The 20,889-nt window shown below is 40.4% G+C and overlaps 1 protein-coding gene across 7 annotated transcripts in view; it reads right to left on the bottom strand.

Annotated features, from left to right (window-relative positions):
• ST3GAL3 (ST3 beta-galactoside alpha-2,3-sialyltransferase 3) overlaps positions 1-20,889 on the bottom strand; it is a 138,748-nt gene that overhangs the window by 74,576 nt on the left and 43,283 nt on the right. For 6 of the 7 annotated variants that reach the window (XM_085512326.1, XM_015870384.3, XM_015870386.3 and 3 more), the window contains one exon: positions 9,950-10,042. In XM_085512326.1, coding sequence (XP_085368452.1) covers positions 9,950-10,042 — 93 coding nt within the window. Of the gene's footprint in view, positions 1-9,949; positions 10,043-18,606; positions 18,703-20,889 lie in introns of those variants that run through there. The other variant, XM_085512329.1, reaches the window with a different exon arrangement.

The raw sequence follows: 20,889 nt of genomic DNA, 5'->3' as shown, positions 1-20,889 counted from the left end.
CACAGTGGGTAGGTGGAGACTGCAGTGATGACTTGTCAGGAGGCCAGGGGTGGCCATATGTCCAACACAGCTGTTTCCAGGCAGCACTTAGACCTGTGCAACTGCTGACTCACCAAAGGGCAGGGTTGAGCATATCTCCCATGATGAACAGAAGGGGAGATTAGCTAAGGGGATAGATAGGGGTTTGACTTAAATCGAGCATGGGGAAGGTGAAGAAAGGGCAATTACTTACAATTGATTATGTTATTTTCCCAATAATAAAAATAAGCAAACAGAAGTTGTTGTAAACCAGCAACAAATTAAGTAAACATTCTGTGAGTTAAGACCTTATTGCCAGCAACAAGTGATAATTCAAAAATCTCTGCATTTCAATATCACCAAATTATCTTTTCCCCATTACATTTCCATTATTTATTTCATGTTTTCCATTATCAAGGTCAGTTTACTCTTATGTTGGATAACTGAAAGCATAGGAACGCAGCTATCTGCAAGAGGAGGTCTTGAACTTCATACTCTGGGAAGGCCTGATCTGCTGTTATGGCTTTAGTTTAGTTTTCTTCTGAGGAAATTATGTTCTATTATACAAACAACAACAAAACCTGTTAACTCTAGTTTCCTCTCATTTCCTGTCTGGACATTGTTTAGAAGTCCCTCAGTTATAGCAATTCCTAATAATTCAACACCAATGAATGAAGAATTTGCTTCGCAGAGAGGAGATGGAGGTGACAGGCACCTCAAACCTTCCCCTGTACACCCAGCAAGGAGCAGACACCACACACTACTCCATGTATCACTGACCTAGGAGGAGAGGAGCAGAACAATTCTGTCTTTCTTTTCAAAAAAGGAGCCTACTGTTTTCCTGCTAATGTACCTTCCTGACTGAGCCCAGGTGGAGAATTCTGCTGGTTGAGCAGACCTTTTACCAGGACACCATGGTCAAGAAAGGCCAACAGCTTCTCTACAGATGCATTTACTGAGCCAAGTTTCTTTACCTTTGATAGACGAGGAAACCCCTATGTGAAACGAGGAGTTACAGAGCAGAAGTAAACAAGCCTAGCATTTATAAACTGTTTGGTATCCTGTTGTTCCATAAATAGTTGTTATTATCCAGGAGATCAAAACTGTGCAAAGCAGAAATGCCTGGTACGTGTGCTGACTAAAATCCACAACAAGGGTAAAAACAACATAGAGAAAAGTTAGTGGTTTTCTTATTTTTGTTTTCTTTGCTTAAGCCAGAACCTGTAAGCGTACTTTGCCTCCTTCAAATACTGGACATCCCTCCTCCACAGTTCCAAGAGCAGCAGACACAAGTCCAGCAACCACAGACTGCGTGCAAGTCTGCTCAGCAGGGCCTCGGGGCCAACATCTTCCTCTACAAATGCCTCAACTATACAGACAATGTTTAAGAAACAAATCAAAAGCAAAAAAAAGAGAGTTGGCCCCCACCTGCTCCAAAGGGCCGCCTGTTTGGCCAAAAGATTACATTCAGACTGCCTGGAGCTGGATATCATAGCTTAAAATACCAACCCAGCCATCAAGTTATACATTTACAAACAAACTCTTAAAATCTAAACAAAGCTTGCAGAGTTGTGCTGCTATCCTTAATTCACTGCCCGCTGAAGCAGCTGGTGCAGCTCTGAACTTCCCTCGAGACCATCCCACAGTTTACCCTCTCTTTCCAAAACGGAGCTCCCACCACAGCAGCTGCTTCCCAAAGAACTCTATTGCAATGCAGAACCCCAAGCACAAGGCCCAGTGGCAGCTTCAGGACAGGGAAAGCCCATGTGTTACAAGTACCTCTCTTTGCTTCTCATTCTCAGATTACTTAATGCAATTCCACCTCAGGAAGTGCTTGTATTCTAACCGTTCGCTCATGGGCAAGTCTTCTCTTTCAGTGCAAGCCTTTTCATTCCTAGATAAATTAATTTAATTCTCAGCAATCTGTCTATGACACCGGCATCTCTGCCAACCGTGCAGTTCTACTTCTATGCCAGAGTACGCAGTGGTGTAAACATGAACACATAACAGATTAGAAACAAGCCAAAACACGTGGCATATCAATTTAGAAAGTATGAGTCACATATATAAAACCTTGTAAAATGACCGCCTTTCAATTGGTTTGTTGGTTTCTACAGCAGAATATATGTATTATCTGAAATACAAACAGTTCTGAAGCTTTCATCATCTGTTTAGACTTGGAAGAGTAATAAATTAGCACTGTCAATGCAACCATCTCCAGGAAATCACAATGAAACAGATCTCGTAAGAGAGCTAGTTCCGCTTTATGAGTAAAGCACTGGAGAAAGCTACGGCCCTGACACTCACTTGTAAAACAACAACTCAAAGTACTTGAAGAGAAAAAAGAACTACAACGGGTCTCAAATTGATGGTAAATCACAATAAACAGAAAATAGCAAACCACTGGTGGGTTTTATTTTGGTGCACGGTTACCTTAAGATTAAAATAAAAGGTACCAAGAATATAACAGCCAAAACAACTTACGCTGCCTGTGCTGCAGTGAAGTCAGAGCTTCTACAGAATTATCTGAACCACATCCTCCAGTGACTTTTCGCATTGCTGCAGTCAAAAGAGAATTTTTTATCTTTCTCGTTTTTATCTTCATTTGCCTAATGTAGAGTTGGAGGGCTCCCCAGACTCCCTGTAAATTAGCCTAATAATCTTGCATCAATTAGGTTTGCTTTTCATCCATATTCCCAGCCAGTGTACATTGGCTCGGTGACAGCATTTGGCTCCTGAAACATTTCAATAATAGAACAAAGTGTGACAGCAATAAAGGAGGAGGGAAAGGTAGCAGAGAAAATAAACTGATTTGAAATCTACTCCCAAATAGGAAACTTGCTCATTCTCAACTCCCTGCTGTGGTTTTGATCAATTACTGCTCTGCAACCAAATGCAGGAGACTGAGAGATGCTGCACACTTGTTTATGAGGAGAAAACACCAGCGACACACAGAGCTTCAGAGACACCAGGGAACTTCCTGAGGCTCTGGGAAGATGATGGGCTATGCCAATAATGATGAACTGGAGAGCTGGAGTCTTAATAAAACAAGAAACACACAGGAAAGCTTTCCTGAGGGGATTCGTGAGTAATAGAAAAGCAGTCAAGGCATGCATACATAAAAAACACGGTAATAAAGAGCTCAATCTACACACTGATATTTTCAGTTCAACTGTATGCTATTCATAATGTCTACATTAAATTATCAGAACAAAACTAAAAGCGTTATATGGATCACGGATAAGCAAAGAAAGCATTTAAATGGAATCTACATTGATAACCGAAATAAGCATTTAAATGGATTCCTACACATTCAGATCCTCACGCAATCCTTGCCCCAACCCCATCCTACCTCACCATGCCCACTGACCATGTTCCCTCAGTTCTGGAGCTCCTCCAGGGATAGGGATTCCCCCCACCTCCTCCCTGGGCATTTGTGCCAGTGTATCACTGCTCTTTTGGAGGAGAAATTGTTCCTACTATCCAACCTGAAACATAACGCCCACATGCCTATAACCCAGCTTTCATCTAATAGTCTTGATTCAAGAAAAAAGCTTATGGAGACAAACTGCTCAGGCACAAAGCTTGCTCATCACATGGATTCTCACACACTTACTACTAATACTAATTCTGAGAGGTTAAGCAGGATTTCATCTTAAGATTCCAGCTCCAAAAACAGACCCTACTTAGAATCTACTGTCAAGATCATTTTGGCTTCTTTAAATCTACTTTTGCATTGGACCCCCCCACTTCCCCATCTTGAACCTGATGGCAGCAGCATGCACATCTTCACAGGCTGTCAAACGGCAGCAGGGAGCTGTTGTCACATACATTTGTTCTCAAGTACAAGCTCCTGGCTGGTACATCAGTGCCAGGATCTCAAGTGCTAGCACTAAAGTTCTGTTTGCACAGCTATGCGCTCATCTCTGCAATCACTGTCATTGCCCCCTACAACAAAAACGAATGCGGGGAAACTGTCATAGACAGATGAGCTGTTTGACCACGCTCTTTAAACATAGCTTTGGTTGCCACCCAAACCAGTGGTTCACAACAAACTGCACATCAGTTATCAAATGTTGCTACTTAACTGTCAGCTTCCTCCTGGAGCCCATACAGGTGGAGCTGACTGAAAGCAGTCAGCGCACTGCAAAAGGCAATTCAATTGCCATGGTTACAAAAAGCAACAACAGCTTAGACAGCAATTCTGGCTTGAACATTAAAAGCACATCTTCTAACAGGCTGTGCTATCCATACACCAAAGCACAGTCAGCTGTGACAAAGAATTTTGCTTTAAGAAAAGTCATCCTCTTTGTGTTTTCAAACCATGTATAAAACCCAGCGCACTAAGTATGGAGGTGAAAGAGTGAGAAAAGCAAAACACGGGGGACAAAAGGCACTATTTCACAAAATTCAAGCCTCAATAATGCAACAAACAACATTTTCTTAGTCCTTGCTGCGCAGACAGGCAGAATAAGCAAGGTGCTGTTCATAGATGGTAACTAACTCAGCATATAAATGTATATATAATAGTGTCTATACTATAAAATTAAGAGCACTCCCCACTGTACCTGAAGAGATCAAAAACTGGGCAGAAGGCAGCTCCTGCTCCAGTCAGGGAGCAGCCTCAAAATGACATAGCAGCTCTCAGTGGCAAACTAATTATCCAGCCTTTTTCTTCAGTAAGCTCTCCAAAACCATGTGAAGCTGCCGTCCTCTGGATTATTGCTCTATTTCAGCAGCTGATCCAAAAGGAAACAGCAGTCACCTTCCTTGGCAGTGGCTGAGCACTGAGCTTGTGCCCCGACACTTCAACTTCAATACAAGCCCATGCTGCGTCTGGCAGTAATTCATAAAGTACTGGGACAGATAGACTTGAACAAAGTCACAGAATTACAAAGATTGGAAAAGCCCTCTAAGATCACCCAGTCCAACCCCAACTCACCCTGCCATGCCCACCGACCACACACCTGTCAGTTCTAAGCAACAGAGTCATATTTTTATTCTGAATGGCAACAAAGCAGGAAATTTGGGAATGGAAAGGGCACTCTGGGGCTGTGCCAGCTGCACACTTTGGGCTGGGTAAGTAGAGAAATGCTCAGGAGTCTGAGACCTGCAGACCTGAAGTCCCATGAGGAAACACAAGCAGCAGAAAATACAGAAGAACGACTGGAGAGAAAGCCACTGAAATCTCCACGTCTGGAAAATATCTGTATTATGTATTCACCACCAATATGAAAGCTTAAAGCATTTTGAACTTTACGTACAAAGAAACAATTCAGCACGAAAATATAAACCCAGCAGAGTTTATGAGGGAGCTGCTTTTCCTCAGAGTGGGCTGCTGTATTTAAAAAGAACCCAAAGATGAAAAATGCAAAGAATATGCCAGTTGCTAATCCATAGAAAGTCCGCAGCAAAAATAACCAAACAAATGAAATGGATTTTTTTTTTCTTTACTGAACTGACTTTAAAAAGTTTCTATTAATGTCTATTATTTCCTAGTACCAAGTCACCCAAGAGAGCTGTTTACTCTCATGTCCTCAGCGCTATATAGTCTTACATATCTGAATCACAAACATTGAAGCCACTGTTCTGGTCACAACAGATACCGAGCTGCTGTACATCAAGCTTGCCTGCCCTCCCTTACTCTGAAATCCTTTCAGATACTCCTCCTTTCTTTAAATACCTTTTCCCCATATTCTCGAACCAAGCATATGTTCACAAGGCTGAAAGGCTGCATTCCCCGTGTTTACTGCCTCCTTGAATTTCTAGTGCTCACTGCCAGCTTATAAGAATTTGTGGTTGGAAAATTGTCAGCAGCTGAACTGTCCCAGGCTGGCATGTCAACCACAAACCAAGGGCAGAGGTCTCCTTTCTCATTCGATAAAGAATAGGGCATAGAAAAAGAAAGAACTGCACACAGGCAGCATCGTTTCCACTGTAAGGCCAGACACGCAGGAGACTGCAGTGTTAACACAAACACAAGCGAGTGCCTTCTACAAAAAGGTCAAAGCACCAGCTCCAGACTTGCAGACGACCTCAGACCTATTAAAAATAGTCTAATTCACCGAATAAAGACCCAGTGATACCATTTTACCAAAGATGCTTGCCATTTTCTTTGTTTCGTTCAGAAACCAATATCCTTACTTCAGGCATTTTGAGTCACTATTGACTGTTGGCCCATTTTTAAGTGGCAGAATCAGACTGTCTGGTGAAATGAAGAGTTATCTAACTGCATTCCTGCAGCAGAACTGCTCTGGGTGCAGTGAGCACCAGATGAAACCCAGCTGAGATGCAATACTGAGAGGATGCGCCCTATCTCTCATGGTGAAGAATGGCGGTCACGACTCACACTGCAGCACATTTCTACAAAGCTATGCTAGTCTGCCTTTATGTCAAAGTAGCTTTTAAAAAATTACAGCAAAAAACACAATAAGTACAAAGAAGAAGAACAACAACAAAAAAAAGCTGGTATGGGCATGATGAATTATAAGACCTAATAGCCATCTAGCTCTATCATCATTGTCTTCTGGCCATTGCTTTGACATAAAGTCTAAAAAACAGGGCATATCATGGAATGCCCTGGGTTGGAAGGGACCTAAAAAATCACCCAGTTCTGACTCCACCGCCATGAGTTGCATATATAAAGCTGTCCTCAAAATGTGTCTAGGTTCCAGCCTCCTGTAACAAGAGATTTCCTTGCCATAGGCTGTTGACTTGTCGTGGTCAACAGAACTTGATTTCAATTAATATCTGAAATCTTGTAATGAAAGCAGGAATCACCCAAACAGCCTCCACAGAGTTCACTGCTTTACACAGTTACCAACACCTTCTGCCCTCCAATTACATCAGTCTGAAAAGATGAAATCTATTGAATCTTTTTTTACTGTGGAAATAGCTCTGTGTTTGCTTATTCTTTGTTACCACCATATATACCTAATTCTCCAACCTCCATTTCAAAACTAGTTGAAGAGAATTAGATCCATCATTGAAGATGGAGGTGCAAGGTGGGATAACACATTCTTGGTCTTCCTGCATTACTATTCTGATATCTCCAGTATTTTAACCACCACTGGTCAAGTAAGTTACGGAACCATCCACAGTATTTCTGTTATCTCCCTCCTGATTTGCAAGGCATAACTGAGTCCACCATTAGACATATGCTCCCAGATATTTGCAGCTTCTCAATAAGCACTGCATCCCATCCAGCAGGACTGAACCTGGTCTGATATTTTGTTGTCCCATCACTTGGTGCAGTGAAATCACTGTGACATTCTTCCTTCCCTTAGCTCTTGGTTTTGCTACCTGGAAAAATGTGTCAGCGTTTTACTACTCATCTACTGTTCCAAATATTTTATGAGCACTTGGACCAGCACAGACCCCAGCACACATTCTCCACAGGACAGCAGGAGAAAAGTTGCTGTATTGTCCAACCTTCTCCTTTTTTTCTTTCCCCCATACGGTTTTCAACCCTTACCAAGTCACTACCTAATCACTGCAGGATTAAACCAGTTTCATTTCCCAACAGTTCTTGAGTCTTTAAGCACTTTATTTTTCTTCAAAAATATCCAGACATGTCGTACTAGTTAAATCACCTTCACCAAATGCTCATCCAGCCATCCAAACAACATGAGCAGATTTACAAGGCCAGACTTCCTGCCACAGAAGACAACTTGACTCCACTCTCCTATCGTCTTTATTCTTGTGAACACTAATCATTTTTTCTTCTTTTTTATACAGTTTCTACCAAGGTGCCTAATATAGAAACCAGGCTGTCTAAGAGTTTCCAGTTTCCCAAATGCTCCATGGGCCCCTCTTTGAAAGCCTGACACGTTACTGCTTTTCATTCTTCCATTCTAAGGCCAATTTAAGCAACAATTGTACACAACCATGTGTAACTCAGCAACTTCATCGCTGAGTCCTTCACAAAGTAAGAACTTTTCCTAGCAATTCATTGTGCCACTTTGCTCCAAAATGTCAAGCTTCTGTCAGCTTCCCCCAGCTTATCCCCCATAAAGGCAGCCTCCACATGGGAACTACCCTGCAATGAATAGTAATGCAAATGACTTCCCTGCTATGGCTTTACCTTCCGTTAGCTCACATGTAATACTAGGATCACCTATCAGCCCATCAGGATCTCTGGCACACTTTCTGCTTTTGACAGACAGAAAGCTTTATTATTTTTCATGCCTTTATAAAGTTGTTCCTCAACATTTTCTGGCCTCCTCCATGATGGTTTATACTTAACGTTGCCAAAGTTAATGCTTTTTCCTATTCTCTTCATTTGGATAAGACTCCTGCTTAAGAAAGATGACTTATTTCTAAGGAGCCTTGTTTACGTTACTGTTTCCTCTCCCAAATCAGACTTTCACCACTGAAACTGGATACAGTACTCCAGAAGACTTGAGTTGCATTCTTTGCTTTCATCTTTTCCTTTCTTTGTAAAGATTGTAATGAAATTGACACACAAATATAATTTCTCAACTTATGCATATACACAAGACCCTGAAACAGCGTTTTAGCTACGATATTTTGCTAAGACTACAGGAAACCTTTTTAGTCTGTTTCCAAGACAGAGTCTTGCTATCTTAAAGGTATAATCTGCATTTGTTCCATCCAGATGTCTTATTTCATACTTAAACATCTTAACATACATTTTGCTGGACTGTAGCCATCTAAATCAGGCAATCCAGACTGTTCTCTAGAACTTCCCAATCATTTATTGAGCACACCCCAATAAATGTATCATCTGCATGCTTAACCTAGGATTTTTTCCAGCTAGGATTATTGATGAAGACAGTAAGTGCTGCTACAACAAAAACCAATTGACTGAAGACCCCATGAAAATAACTTAATTCAGCCTTTCTTTACCAGCAACTGCATTTTAAGATTTCTTGGGGCATTGCTCTTTAATCCATCTTGTGCATGTTCATGCTTAGTGAAGTCAGAAGTCGCATTTTTACCATGAAAGAAGCACTTATCAAGAAGAGTTACATCCTCTGAAAAATATTTATTCTATCTTAACTATTTCCATCATATTTTGCCTATTTACATTTAAAATTGCACAAAAGAGGCAGGAGCCTTTAGAATGGGAAAACATTTATTCATTTTATTCATGCTTGAAAACAGCCAAACCAGCTTTATCCAAATAAAAGAAACAAAATAAACCCCTATGTTTTAAGGCAGGGACCAAGCCTCACGTCAACCTCAGAGATCGTGTTCTACTAATGATACTAGAAACTGAAAACAGAAGCTAAAACAGAAAAAAAAACATGCAGCTCCAATTCATAGATCTGGTGAACATGATAATTTGCAATTAAGAATTCTAAATACATTAAATTATTATATTTGGCTTGGTAATGTTAAATTTGCATAGTTCTTTAAATATGTGAGAAGTTTCAGAAGACAATTATATGCAGAACTACTGGTCAGCCATACTTACATCCATACTACATCAAATAATGATATATCTGACACTGAGTTCTACTAATAAAGAAGTAAACAACATCCAGGAAAAAGCTGATGACCTTAGTGAGGTTTCAGGGTCATATTAGAGAAGCAACAGAACATGGAATCCCCAGCAAGATGCCATTTTTAGAACCACAAATCTGACTTTACAATGTCTGAACAAGAAATCAAGCAGCTAGAAAGGTCGGAGATTTACATAGCATTAGTTCAATGCAGTAAGCTACTGGGGGCAGGTAGCTGAACAGTGGTCTGTAAGTATCCACTCAAGGAGAAAAAATGTTGGATTTTAGCAAGAAAATAGCTTCTTCTGGAATCCAAATTGAAAATGAAGATGAATGTATTTGCAGAAATGAGTTTAAATCTGGCACATAATTATCAGTTTTTCCATAAGCTGAAATCTTAAAATCAAGACAACTAGCCCATGAACCTAGATGAATGTACTGAGGAAAGTATGGAAATTACTTACTTTGGGAAGATGACAGTCATTAGTGCTGATGCATAACCAGGCTTGCACACTCCCTCAGAGAAATTTGCATACTTTGATGCCAATTCTGGAGGCCTGTAAAGAAAAAAAAAAATAATAATATAAAAATGAGAGAGTCAAGACTCCCCTGCTATGAACTGGCTTCTGCAATCATCCAAGTCATTTTTCTTTCCTTACAGATTTTTCCAAATATCAGCTATGAGGAATAGCAGCCAACACAGAAGAACATTCATTTCTTGCAATACAGCATCATGGGAGAACAAACAATGGATAGGGTTAAAGATATTTGAGATACCACTCAACTACTACTTCTGCTGAAAGATTTTTATACCTAGGAAGGGAAAGCTCGTGGAAGAAAAAATATTACAACATAATTTCAGATTCCAGCATTTCAGAAGGAACAAAGCATAACCAGCAGTTTGCTTTGGCTATTTTTCTGCAGTATGATCAAAGTTAAAATTACAGAAAAGTATTACTTGCAAGACACTTTTCAAACACTCAAAACAAATTGCCAAGGAGTTCTAAAAGGCTGTCATCAAGGGATGCATTCAGCATTCAAGACAGGCAACATTGCTGTTGTTCTGTTGAGATGTGCCTAATAATTCAAGCTTAGCTAGCAATTTCAGGGCCAAACACAGAATATATATATATATATTTCTCCATTTAGCTTTTGTACAGAAACAAGGCCAGTTCAGCATTTAGCAACCCAAGGAAATATATTTAAGATATTACTGTAGACCTAGTGAGTGACCTGGGGAAAAAAAAAAAAAAATTGTTTGTTCAGATATTGTGAAATAGATCCACAAAAATAAATTTGAACAGCCCATTATGCTTTTCTTTTTGGTAGGCATCACCAACATCTGTTGGGTAGCCAACTACTGCTGGAGGTAATGGGCACGGATTCGAAGCATTTTGAGTAAACAACATGAAGCTGCACATGGTCCTGGAAGGACAGTGAGCAGTAATACACACAGAACCCTGGCTGGCCAGATTTTGTATTTGAATGTCAGTAAATCCAAGCTGAACTCGCAGTAACTCCCCTTCTTGTACTGGTACTGAGATCACTTCCCAAGAGATCATGGCCAGTTCCAAGCGGACAATCAAGGTACAGAGAGTTCATTTACAGTCAGGCACATAAAATACAAAGCATCCCTAATCTATAAAGGATAGACTATTTCTCATGAATGAAACTAAGTATTCAATAGCTGGAAAAGGATATAAGCTAGAGAAAATAAAAAGTAACTGTATGTATTTCATTTGTTAAAACCTTTGTAGAGGAAAAGTATGGGAAGAAACTTACGATAACATAGACCCAACTCTAATTCTAACACAGATTTTGCACTTGACTGGTTATACTGTCATTTATTTACAGCCAAGATTATATTTCTCTCTCTATATATATAGATAGACATACAGATATTGCCTAGAACACCAACCTACTTGTTCATCTTCCACAAGTGACACTGTAATACAGATCTCTAAATGAGAAAATATCTAAGAAGTGAGCATCTGGAAAGCTGGATCCCAAAGACATGCAGTGAACTATCTGTTCAGACTCTAGTCGGGATCTCTTTATTAATAGACATCAGAAGGAAAGGTGCCGTTGACAAAATAGAACCTTTTAATAGTGCTGAAATACATCCCTTCCTAATGCGATCCAAAGGGACAGCATGGGGTACAGATCACAGCTTGCTGCAACACGCTAACATTTCAGAGATGAAGAAATGGGGGAAATTTTAATCTTTTATTAAGCAAACTTAAGTGTTGCTGGATTTTTCTGGCTTAAGGAAAATACAAAAACCCTTAATACCAAAATCTTCAAAAACAAGCTCAAAGCAACTGGAATTTATCCATAGCCACCACGACAGTGAGTCATTGCTGGCAAACTTGTATAACTATTTCAACAGCAGGCCTTTCTCAAACAACCTCAGTGATCACGCAGAATACCTTATGCCACAATCATTGGCATTTTTCTCTTTTCTGATTTAATGGCGCTTTCATTATCAAATTAAGGTGTCACTCAGATGCCCATCATGGTGTTTCTGTAGAATGGTAGGCTGAAAGCCCTGCACACACAATCAGCACAGCGCAGCATACTGATGGTGAAGCTGTCCATCACAGAGCCCACAAAATGCTCAGAGCCGGAGGGCAGAGCTGCTCACATTGCTTGGACACAGTGAAGTCCATAACACAGGCAGCCTGAGGCAGAACACTTCTTGGCTGCCCATTGTAGCTACCACCTTATACATTCATGTCCTTTCTGCTAGCCACATGTTAAGCCAGAAGGGTACAAAGAAAGATGAACTGGCACTCCAGCTTATGCATTGAGGCCATGCAGTCATTGCTTGTATGCTCATAATAACGAGCCTATATTAGTGTATAACCCAAAGCCAAGTGTTTGGAATCAGGCTGCATACAGCCTTGATGCCTACTGTTCTGCTACTTCATGACACTATCCAAACTAATATCTTAAGTTGCACCAGGGGAGGTACAAGTTAGATATTAGGAAAGATTTCTTCTCTGAAAGGGCCATTTTGGGTTGGCACAGGTTGCCCAGGTTGGTGGAGTCACCGTCCCTGGAGGCGCTCAAGAACTGTGGCAACATGGCACTGAGGGACATGGCTTAGAGCCATCACAGGAACGGGCTGATGGTTGGACTAGATGACCTTAGCATCTCTCCAACCTTTATGATTCCATGATATCACAGACTGCACTTCTATAAATAAGCCTGCAGAGCATCTGGCGTGAAGCGCCCCAAACTATGAAGCTACAGGTACGAGGGAGAGACCAACACAGCCCCAAACAAACCCAGCTTTCCAAAGTCACACTGCCTGTTGGCAAGTACCCAGTTCTGTAACAAAAATAGGATGCAGAACTAAAATACATGAATCAGCATCTCCTACATTTGATGATGATGATATACTCACTACACTGACTGCATACACTGCTACTTTTGTGATTATGTTTCTTATTTCTAAATCAAAACATGGTGCATGGCATTACAGGAGCTTATGCTTGATTCTTCATTTATAATCCTGCTTGCTGCTTACAGCAGAGGAGTCAAGAACCACGTACCAAACCAAACAACATCCCTTCCTTAGTGCTTTACCAATAACTGGCTCCAACACACTAGCTCTGTTACTGTGTCTGGAAGCAAAGGAGATCCCAACACCAAAGAAGCTATTGGGGTAGGTGAGCTATGGCTACTATGACCTCTGTTGAAGAATGGTAGAAATCCTCTCTACACCTTCCAAGTCCAAGCACTCCCATTCCAACTCCTGATGCTTGTGCTCCTCATTATAGTAAGAGCATCAGGTGATTAAAGGCAGCTGAAGAGCTGGTGGATATGGCAGAAAGCAAGCCATCAAACAGCACTACAGACCCTCAAATTTTCCTCAGGCTTTGTGCAGGGAAAAAAGGCCAGCAAGATACTACATTTCTCAAGAATGAATGAAGGAAACAAGCCATAGTCAGTAACTGTAAACATATGCATTTTTTAAACAAGTGCCTGCATGAGGGTGATGTTAAAGGAAAGCAACTGGCTTCTTTCCAGTAAAAGGAAACTAGACTTTTTTCCCCCACAACCTTTCTCCTATTAGACTAACACACATCCTGAATTCCTCCTTAAAATTTTCTGTGCTTCTCTACGCTGTTATGTGACCATCAATCTTCACAAAATTTCACAATTTGGATAAGTTAAAAATCCAGCTGCTTTCAGAGGATTAGAAAAAGGAACGAGACTTTTCCTTCTGCTCTTGAATTTGGCAGATGTGTGTCATCTTTTAATCTCAAGTATGAAAGTGTCACCATGGTTAATTCCTTCATCATGTCCTGATCAGAGACAGCGTGTCATCTTCATTGGGCTGGAAGCTAAGTTCATTTTAAAAAAAGAAATGAGTAGTAAAAACTGTGTTTGAACTACTAAAAAAAAGAAAAGCCTGCAACTAAGCTCACATAGTTGAATATTACAACATCCAGTTTAAGAGATACACTTTGCCTCATCTTCCACATGGACTTTAAATCGTCAATAGTGAAAAACCTCATCTGCTTGAGATCAACTTTCCTGTTTAACTCTTGCACGCAAGATGTATGTACTGGTATATATATGAAACAAGGAAAAGGAGTTCTTTAGCAACATGCTAACTCTTTGCCTTGAGGTCCAAAATACCTTGAGTCTTATATCATTAAAACAGATTCACAAAGTGAATTGTTGATAAAGAATTGGCATAAAAAGGACAGATCACATCAAAAGGGCAAATCGAAGCAGCTCATGCTAAGAATCCCATGTCCACACAACCCAAAGTTCAGAGCATTTTACCTCAAATAGAATTTCCAGTCAGGCTCCATGGGCCAGCTGCACCCATCACAGACACGGCACAATGTAGGCCAGAAGTATCCCAAGACATTAATGAAGATGCAGCCTAAGTGTGCCATCAGTTCTCCTATCACAGATTGCCAACCTCGTGGCAAGCATTACAGTCCAAGTAAAGGCAAGGGAGGGCACCCTCAGCAGGGCTGGGGATGCACCTTCCTTTATATTCCTTCAGCTAATACTGTTGAGTCACAGAGGTCATTAGCAATAATAAGCAGGTCGAGTATACATAGCAATTAATTCCCCAGGAGCATCCGGGGACTGAAAAGCATGTTTGCACATCAGAGTGCAATAGGCACAGCCATGATCACCACGTCATCTGGACAACTGGCAACTCCTTGGCCTCAAGGCATTTAAGGAAGGAAGGGGAGCTGATAGACCTTCCTATTGCTCCCTATTTAACAGTAGGGCAGCACTGTTTAGGAAACAAGCAGAAGTTTGAGGAACTCTGATTATAGCTTTGTTAAGAGTTTCCAAACTTTGGTTCAAAAGGATTACATGGATGGATCATGTGACACTCGCTGTTTTTCTAGACCAGCTGAGGAAAAACTAAACAAACAAAAGGAAGGAATGAGGAGGTAGAAAGAAGAGGAAAAGCAGAATGCTTACACTGAAAGAGACAGGAAATGCATCTATCACTACAGCCAGCTAAACAGATGTAAATATTTTCAAATGTTACTGCAGTATGTAAGCAAATTCTTCAAGGACATTGTATGACTGGATAGGAGGAGAGATGGTTCAAATCCCTCTTTCTAAAAAAGATATGATGCACACTAAAAGAAATGTCCTGTTCTGCTTCTCCACCAAGAACCGGGGCTTCTTGTGAAATTAATTTCTTAACAGCACAGAAAATCAACAAGTACACTTATTTATTTATTTGGGCTATTCAAGAACACCAGCTGAAGAAGATTAGGTTACATTAAACTGTCTCAGGAAAACAACATTTTAAAGGCATTCCACCAAAACCTACAGCACATCTACTTTGCCCTGGATGAAGGCGAGACAGAACATCAGCGTTATCTTTGGGAAATACCCACTAGATAGAGGGACACAGAAAGCAAAATACCACTAACATAAGCAGCAACGTCACCCACCCTTTGTGAAATACCATCTTTGCACAAACAAAGAGTTTTCCATTCATAAAACAGGCACGAGGATCCTAATTCCTTACTGAATTCCATTCCATATCTTTGACACAAAAAGACAATCCCCATCCTGGAATTAGATCACAAGGCAGAAGGAGGAGTCTCAGATGAGATCATTGTAACGTACTGTAGGGTAGCTACCCTAGCTGGGGGCTGGACTCAACGATCTCTTGAGGTCCCTTCCAACCCCTGCAATTCTGTGTGCACAACAGTGCTAAATACATGAACACCTTAAGAAATAAACCAACAAGACATTTATTTTTCAGGCAGTCTGGATCGTGGCATCATCTCCTACAGACGCAGAATCCAGTAGCCTGCCTGGGGCTTCTGGATAAATAACCTTTTATCAGCTCCAAAAATACCCAATATGTTTGGATTCATGCAGACAAGAGTCAGAAACAGCCAGGCTAAAAAGGAGTTTTTCAACTAGTAAATAAATCAAACAGGGAGTTCGTAAAACCAGAGTCAAAGAACACAGGTAAAGATCCAAGGGAAGTCCATGGCACGTTTTGCATTTGACTTTATGCAGCCTGCTACTCAACAAATTGAGTAATAAACACTGATTTCCTGATCTCCTTTTTTTTGTTCGTTTTGTTGTGTTTTTTTTTTAAAAAAAAAAACAACAAAAAACATTTTCTCTTTTTTTTTTTTCCTTCTTTAAACAATTTCTGCTTCTGCTCCAGCTTACCTTTAAGACCAGCTGCAGAGAGAAGAAAGCAAATCTGTTCAAATGGACTCAGCAAGCAAAGAGGTTCCTACTCAAATCACTCCCTGTTTAAAGCTGTTTAAAGAGCAGGGTCTCAATTTCCCCCAAACTCAGCAATAGTAACACTCCTTATTGTCAGAACGTGCAATTTGTAGAACTTCAGCAAGTTAAATGCTGCCGTCCTCCACTTAAACACCTCTAAACACTCACAGTTTGCACAACAGCCATAAAAGATGAGCTAATTAAACTCTGATGGAAAATAAAAACGCTCACCATTTTTGCCCAGCTGAAGGAATTCAAGAAGATAAATTCTAATGTCATAATTTTATTGGTATAACTCTCTGTCTTCATCACCACTCCTCATCTGTTATACCTACAAGCAGGCAGTGCTTTCCTTGGATCACGAACAGTGTTTTCATCTTTGCAGTGTAATGAATCCAGCAGTGCAGGTCTAGGAAAGACCAAGAAGTGCTATGGGGATGAAAACTAATAACTCGATCCAATTAGAATACAGTAATCCCCTGCTCTTAGGAGTCAGTACCTCTGAAAACAAAGATAGCTTTCCAAAGCCTAGAGCTGGGGAAAAAAAAATAGATTAAAACTTCCTGAAGCATCACAGCTGAAATCTCAGTTTTAAGTTCATGGATACTACAGTTTAGTAGATTTGTTAAACCCCAGCAGGTTAGCAGTTTTAACCACCACATGAGGAAATCAGTTATACTAAGGTTCTAATCACCAAATTTTACATCCAAAAAATTTCATAGAATAGAATCCCAGAATCATAGAACCAATAAGGTTGGAAAAGACCTCCAAGATCCCAGAATCATAGAATCACCAAGGTTGTAAAACGCCTCTAAGATTACCCAGTCCAACCTCAACCTGCTCCACCGTGCCCACTGACCACAACCCTCAGTGCCTCATGCCCACAGATCTGGAACATCTCTATGGATTGTGACCCCACCACCTCCCTGGGAAGCTGTGCCACTGCATCACCGCTCTTCCATTCATTTCATCTCATTACACAACCATCCTAGGGAGCAGTTGACTTCAGAGTAACTCACAGTGCTTAGTGGCCATCATATTTCAGATGCAGCTGGTAGAAACCAAGCCCTTAGAGGAATAAGTCCCACTTGGAAGAATCTCTCAGCTACGTGGTAGCAAATCTAGATTTGTTTTGCCTCTAAGATTGCTTTCTAAACCTTTATTTGAATGACCTGGAATAAAGAACTAATTCCTCTTAAAGAATCAGAATACATACTTTAATTTCTCTTTTTCTTTCCTAGTCTGGATTGAAATGGAGAGGGGAAAAAAGCTCATCGGTGAATTATTACTTTAGATGGCACAAAGAGACGACTTCACAATCAGGGAATGAGGTTTAGCCATAGCTTTACAAAATGCTATAAATAGCCACGGGGCCCTGAATTTTTTTTGCACTCTTCTTTCTGAAGTGATTTTGAGAAAAGCTGTCTTCACTCGCCTGTATCAAAGACATGCCATGGACTCAAACATGCACCAAGTAATTTAAGTACCATGCTGACATCTTCAGAAGAGGAAAGCTACAAAGTGCAACAAGCAAGAAATCTCTGCGCATTTGTTCTACCAATCCATCCCCTGCCTTGATGATCTGCTACATATTCTTAGCATTTAATTTTTAGCACATACACACCAGCACAGCTTTGACATATCTGGTCAAGTTGCAGCAAAGCAGGAGACAAATTCAGAGGCAGGTTGAGTAAAACTGTCTCTTCCCATTCACCCCATTCATAAAGCCAGACACAAAAATACAAATGATGAGCTGACAACTAAAGTGTGTCTAGATACCACAGCAAGAGTGCTTTTCAGAGCGACGTGCTTCAGAGGCAGGCTTGATAAACATTAGAGTGTTCCCTTGACAGAATACACACGATTTCCAGTCAGCCATTCGGGGAGGGCAGATGAGGATTCCCCAGAACATTTCTCAAGGCAAACAGAAGGAAGCAGATTTCTTTGGAAGAAGAGCAATGCCTACACCTAATCTGGCAGATGCAGAAGATAAGATGCTTGGTTACATCCACACCTTAGGGATTTCTAACAGAGGCTACTTTTGCATCAGTTTAATGAGAAGCCTGTGACTCCTGTTATAGGCGGCAACCTGTTTCCACGTTGCTCCTTTATACACCCAATCATCAGCAACGTGGTGATTAATGCCAGCGTTGCACTGCAGACTCATACCAAAACCCATGGTTCTATGGAAAATTTACTCCTTGCAATAGGACGTATAACTAACCAGAATTTGAATGGGACATTCCCATAACAATCTTAGCATAGAATGTTTAACTTTTTAAACTTTCTGAATTTTGAGAATGATCTATGCATAGACAGCCCAATCCATTAAGTCACATGCATTTATTCAACTTCCAGAACACATTCCGAGAGTAAGAATGCCTCAGTAGGAAGATATGCAGCAGCCAGGGCAGACGGTAGCCAAAAGTATTTGGTTGAATTGGTCTGTTCTCTGAGGTTTAGAAGGTATCTGGAGGAAGAATGCAAAATCTGGTTTATTATACAATGTTATTCCAAGAGAATAAAGAAATAGGAAGAGTCCTGGCTATTTGTGAGCTTGTAGGCTGTTCCTGAAGTCAGCGTGGCATCGAGTAAAACTACCCTTCTGAGACAGCAACAACTCCAAAAACACTTCTTCAAACAACAATGAACAGAAATTTGTGAAGTTAACTAATAGTAATCACACTCACTCTGAAAAACAAATTACACTCTGTTAGACTAATACTACTGCATTAATAAACTATGAAGTCCTGTCTTCCATGTCACAGATAGGTAGGGGAAAAAAAGAACTGGGACTTTTCTCTGTAGGCTTTCCAGTTTTAATGCAACCAGTCTGGCTAGTTGAAAGAAAGAAATTTGCAGGCCTGGTCCTAAGAGGAACATGTATGAAGAAAGAACCAATCTCATGCCTACCAGTTACCTCTGTGGATGCTCACCTGAAAAGCGAGCCCACCCAACAAAAAAGAAATGCACACCAATTTGAACTATATGTAATGCTTTGCATGTGTGTGTGTGTGGAAATTCATATTGGCCACCATTATTGTGCTCAGAATTTAAAAAATAAACAAATGGGGGGGTGGGGAGTGTCTGAAAAGCTCACGGGGTCATCATTTTTTTGCCTTTAAAATATCTGTATATCAGTTTTCTGCCAAGAATATGGAGTTCCCCAGAGATGGAAGATTTATAAATCATCCCAAGCTGCCCAAAAAGTCCTCAGCTACTTCTTTAAAGACTTCTGCAAAAATCAACAGATATAACAATGTTAGAGTGTAAACACTCAGGTACCTGCTGCTTGAATTGCTGTTGTCCTTGCTCTTGTTGCTGAGGAAAGCACTTTTTTCCCATCCAAACAGAACAAGAGCCCATGTATTTACTGAACACTTCGACCTTTTCTGTAAATACACTACCATTGTTTTCACTTGTAGGTAAAACTGGTTTACTGTGAACGTTTTTCTTTCTTACAAAGCTTTCTTCCTCATGGACTTATTGGTGCAGACTGCTCAAAGCAATGCCCAGCCATTCATATTTTTTGCTTTACATTCTTTTCCCACATAGTTTGGTTCGTAATTACTTCCAGCTTCAGGAAACAGGCTCTTTGAAAAGCACCAAATGTTAAGTTTTTAAACTTTGCTTGCACATAGCAAAGCAAGTTGTGATTCAGTCATATCTGTACTCCTGACTTCTAACATCTTTCTTTTCTTCATCTCCTGACATTGCATCTAATACATGAGTCCCGAAGTCAGATAAAAGAGACACATGTTAGAAACTCATACAAGAATTCCAAAGTACCAAAATTGAAATGGAAATGAAATGAGCTAAGAAGAACAAACAAAGTGGGATAGCACTCAGATCCCAACCACACATGGGAAGTTTGATGTGGTGAACAAAAAGCCCAAGGACTGAATTGCTGTGATTCGTTTTAAAACAGTTGAAATGCTCCAACAATTAGGACAGATTGAAAGAGTTTAAGTAGAAGGTCACTAATAGAAAGTCGAGGAAAAAAGCCTGAATTGAAGAAGGAATAAATAACCAAGTGTCAGGAAAATACCAACCCCGTGAAGTACATTAAGCAGCACAGGGACACCCAATGGTCCCAGCATTCCAATAAGCTCATTGCCTATTATTACAGTGCTTAATGGCAAAGTAGCGCACACAGACACACATGGACTTTCAAAGCAACCTCCCACTCCAGAAACAAAGTGAGGGGAAGGGGCTCTATTTCTCTTCTTTGTTATTAAAGCTCTGAAGGAAAGAAATTTCAACAAACAGAAGTAATCTGTGTCTTCCCCCAGCCCCAGCTCCCTCCGCTTTTATGGTCTTTTCAAAGACCAGATTAAGTTTCATTTGAGTTTGCAGGGTGAAGGTTGTTATTTCTGGCTTTTGTTTTTATTTATTTATTTGATGAAGACTCTGTTTCTTTGTCTTTCGCTTTTGAGGATAACCTGGAAATTAGCACAAATATTCAAACAATTTTGTTCCATCTCTCAAATCTGTAATACTGGAAAAACACGTGAATAGCAGCACAAGATACTCCTGTGCGCAGAGCACACGGGGAAAAAAAATATTCACTTTCATTATCGCCTACAAATCCCAGAACTATGCAATATAAACTGCTTACCATATACTGTAAGAACACAATCTATTAGGTACATTAGCA

Source organism: Coturnix japonica, chromosome 11, assembly GCF_054131305.1.
Source record: "Coturnix japonica strain WE chromosome 11, WE-NBRP24, whole genome shotgun sequence".
NCBI classification, from domain to species: domain Eukaryota; kingdom Metazoa; phylum Chordata; class Aves; order Galliformes; family Phasianidae; genus Coturnix; species Coturnix japonica.
Note: the sequence above shows the minus strand (reverse complement) of the source record. Positions and strands in the feature narration are given on the sequence as shown.